At 42.6% G+C, this 3,934-nt stretch overlaps 1 protein-coding gene across 1 annotated transcript; it reads right to left on the bottom strand.

Moving 5' to 3' along the window:
* Positions 1-904: 904 nt before the first annotated feature.
* On the bottom strand, positions 905-3,316 carry LOC119919140 (tripartite motif-containing protein 16-like). The gene has a single exon (XM_038739610.1). The coding sequence runs from the start codon at positions 3,188-3,190 to the stop codon at positions 1,514-1,516; it is 1,677 nt and encodes a 558-aa protein (XP_038595538.1). The 5' UTR covers positions 3,191-3,316; the 3' UTR covers positions 905-1,513.
* Positions 3,317-3,934: the final 618 nt, after the last annotated feature.

Raw genomic sequence — 3,934 nt, 5'->3', positions numbered from 1 at the left:
TGTGCTCCATGTTGTATTAACAGAACTAATAACACAAGGAGGTCTGACTCACTTGCAAGGAAACTACAAGACTATTGTCCTAATGAATTCTGGAAAGAAATCAAAAGAATTAATAACTGTAAAACATCTTTGCCAACACGGCGCAGATGTGTATTTTTGCTTTGAAGGAGATTTTAGATTTGTATAACAGGCATAATTCCACCATTTTTTGTGTTTTATTGATACTTCTAAAACCTTTAATTTCTAGTGAGAATTCTAACTTTTTGGTATGCTCATCAGTCAACGCATGTGAAATGGGGTAACTCTGTCTCTGCCCCATTCAGTGTAAGCAGTGGAGTTAGACAGACAAACATGTTGTCTCACTTTGCTTTAATGTTTATATGCACAAAGCTGTGTGACAGCCCCTCTGCAGGGTTCATACTGCTGTTGGTGTGCTCTTGGTCTCCAGGGCTGCAGACCTGATTGGCAGGGTAATCAGTGGGACACACCTGGGCCCGGTGTGCCCCATGTGTATATAAGCCAGAGCAGCAGTTAGTCTGAGGGGGACCTCCTTTATTTTACAGCTTCTGTTGTTTGTTTGGTTTCATGTCTTTGCTTTTACAGCTCAAATCCATGCAGCACATTTTCACTCATCCACTCCCTACACTACTGACTTTACAGACTCTTCCCACTCATTGGTTTTGCTTATTTTCTTATTAATAAATCACTTTGTTATTTAGTTTACCCGTGTGTCTCCTGTTTTTGTTCAGTCCATGAGCCGGGCTGTGACAGCTGTTAAACTTGTTTACAATAAAGCTCATTCCTCATTTAAAACACTGGTCACTTCAGTTTTTAGGAGGTCAACTCTTCTCAGAATCAGAGGGGTTGGAAACAGCTCCTCACTTTGAAATGAGTTGTCCTGTAATTCACTTTAATCAAACTTTTTATTGATTACAACAGTTCAAATACAGCACATGAAATACATACACTTTAGTCACTGCTGTAAAGATTACAAACATTATATTATTCAGATTTTTGCCAGTGACGTGATTCTAAATCAAATCACTTTAAATGTCCTTTAGTGCTGCTCTGTCCACTTCTGTTTTTCTTTAGATGTGTCCACAATTTGCTGTGTTTAGTATGATTACATTACACTAAAAGTTGCTGGAGTAAGATGGCCACATATTCTTTTCTGTATTTTCCAGTTCATTCAGATTGTCTGTTTAACTGAACAGAATCTCAGCTATGTCAAAGACAATAAAGAATGACCTCCTTATTGACGAAGATAATTACAGTGAGAAATGTCGGTTCAGGTAAACAACAGTCATCATGAGCAGTGAAACAGACACAGGAAGGAGCTCCACTGAAAGAAACTCAAACATTTACACAACAACTAATGAGAAGATGTCAAAGTACCGCCCATAATGTTTGATTGACAGGTGATCTCACAACCAGCTCTCAGTAACAAACATGAAGACAAAACAAGTTTAATGCTTAACAGAATTTAACCCTCTGTTCCTTAGATGACTTCTGACTATTTCAGTTTACAGAACTCAGCAGCACTTCCATGAGGGTGATAAAGACCAAGTCCAGCATAGAGAGGCTGAGTGAATGTTGTCTGGACTCTGTGGAGGAGAGTCATGGTTTCAGAGACGCTGTAGAAGGACAGAATACCTGCTCTGTGATCCAGGTACACTCCTACTCTGGAGGACCGAGGACCTGAGACAGGAGTTTGGACCTTGTTGTACCAAAATTTAAAGCTGTTTTGGTCAAATGTTAACGCCCAAGATTTGTCATTGTGTCGAAATTCACATTCATCCGAAATCCCTGCTCTGCTCATATTCTTGTATGCGACTGCTACATCAACTCGCCCCCCTCTCCACTTCACCTCCCAGTAACAACGTCCAGTCAGACTCTCTCTACTCAGGACCTGCAACCATCCAGTAAATCTGTCTGGGTGACGAGAATAAGACTGTTGTTGACTCAAATATGTTGCTCTTCTGTTCCCCTCAGATAATAACAGATATGTGTTTGCTGTGTTTGGATCCAGTGTGATTTCACGTGAATATTTTAAGAACTCAGCTCTGGTCTTGGGCTCTGGTTGTGGCAGTAAAACATCCACTTTTCTCCTTGTCAGTGAGATGTTTTTCCATTTCTCACTCAGAGCGTCCTGTAGTTTGTCTCTGACTTCTGACACAGCCGCTGTCACATCCACAAAGTAGCGCAGAGGACGGATCTTGATGCTGGATGAGTCTGTAGATTCACTGAGTGCTGACACTGAGGGGTAGTTGTGTAGAAACTGGTTGTGATCCTCTGTGTGTGAGAGCTGCTTCAGCTCAGCGTCTTTCCTCTTCAGCTCAGTGATCTCCTGCTCCAGCTTCTCCTGAAGCTCTTTGACTCGACTCACTTCAGTTTGCTGCTGGGATCTGACCTGCTGCTTCACATCAGAGCGTCTTTTCTCCATGAGACGGATCAGCTCGGTGAAGATCTTCTCACTGTCCTCCACTGCTTCATCAGCAGAGCGATTGATAGCCTCCGCCTCCTGCTGAAGCACCTTCACATCTTTCTCTCTGTCCTGGATTCTCTGCTGGATGTTTTGTCGACTCACCTCGAGTTCTCTCTGCCTCTCGGTCCTTTCTGCTGCAGCTGAGACTGTGTCGTGGCCTTTATGTTCCTCCACAGAGCAGAGATAACAGATACTCTGCTGATCAGTACGGCAGAACATCTTCATCACCTCATCATGACGAGAGCAGATGTTCTCCTGGAGCTTCTTGGAGGGCTCCACCAGCTTGTGTTTCTCAAAGGCAGGAGATTCAAAGTGAGGCTGGAGGTGTTTCTCACAGTAAGAGACCAGACAGACCAGACAGGACTTGAGGGCTTTCAGTTTTCTCCCAGTGCAGAAATCACAGACCACATCTTCAGGTCCAGCATAGCAGTGATCAGCAGGAGCAGCTTGGAGTCCAGTCTTCTTCAGTTCCTCCACTAAAACTGCTAACATGGTGTTTTTCAGCAGGACAGGCCTCGGTGTGAAGGTCTGCCTACACTGAGGGCAGCTGTGGATTTTCTTCTCCTCCTCTTCATCCCAGTGGGTTTTAATACAGTTCATGCAGTAGCTGTGTCCACAGGGAGTAGTCACCGGATCCTTCAGGAGATCCAGACAGATGGAACAAGAGAAGGCGTCCTGGTCCAGCTGGACTCCTTTCTGAGCCATCTCACCTCTCAGTGGCAACGACTTTCGTTTCACTTTCTCGGAACTCAAACTGGTTTGAGCTCTGATCTAAACAGCTTGTGTTTCTGCAGTGAATGGGGTCTGTCAGCTCCTGCACTTCACCACAGGTTGGTTACACCTGTCTAAACTGTAGATCTGAAGGGGAGGGAACAAGGAAATATAAGTTATGGACAGAGAGGAGAGGAAATGGAAAGTAACTAAGTACATTTGTACAAATACTGTACAATTTAAGTACAAATTCAAGGTACTTTACTTGAATATTTCCATTTTATGCAACTTTACTTCTACTCCACTACATCTCAGAGGCAAATCTACTGTACTTTTACTCCACTACATTTGTCTGACAGTTTTAGTTACTAGTCAGCTGGAAAATGTTTTTTCTGAGCTGATGAAAATGAACTTGAAAATGAGTAGAAGTGTTTCAGAGGGAACTGTCACTTTAAGAGTTAGAGCACAGTCCTGATGACGCGGGCAGAACTGTAACTCGGTGTGACGTGTAATGGCTGTACATGCAGAATCAAAAGTTGCACAGAAGTTAAAATCATGAAGTCTGTTCATTCTTATTATTTTATATTTCATATTAGATAAGATATCAATGGACATTACACTTAGAACATGTTGCACGGTTTTGCTGTAGAATAAACTACCCAGCAGTATATAAAGTAGTGGAGTATTTTTACAGTTTGGTACTAGTACTTTTACTCTAACTTTCCTCTAAATGTTACA

Source organism: Micropterus salmoides, unplaced genomic scaffold (genome assembly GCF_014851395.1).
Source record: "Micropterus salmoides isolate LMB-PRFRI ecotype aquatic unplaced genomic scaffold, ASM1485139v1 Ms_hic_scaffold_2570, whole genome shotgun sequence".
In the NCBI taxonomy this organism is placed as follows: Eukaryota; Metazoa; Chordata; class Actinopteri; order Centrarchiformes; family Centrarchidae; genus Micropterus; species Micropterus salmoides.
Note: the sequence above shows the minus strand (reverse complement) of the source record. Positions and strands in the feature narration are given on the sequence as shown.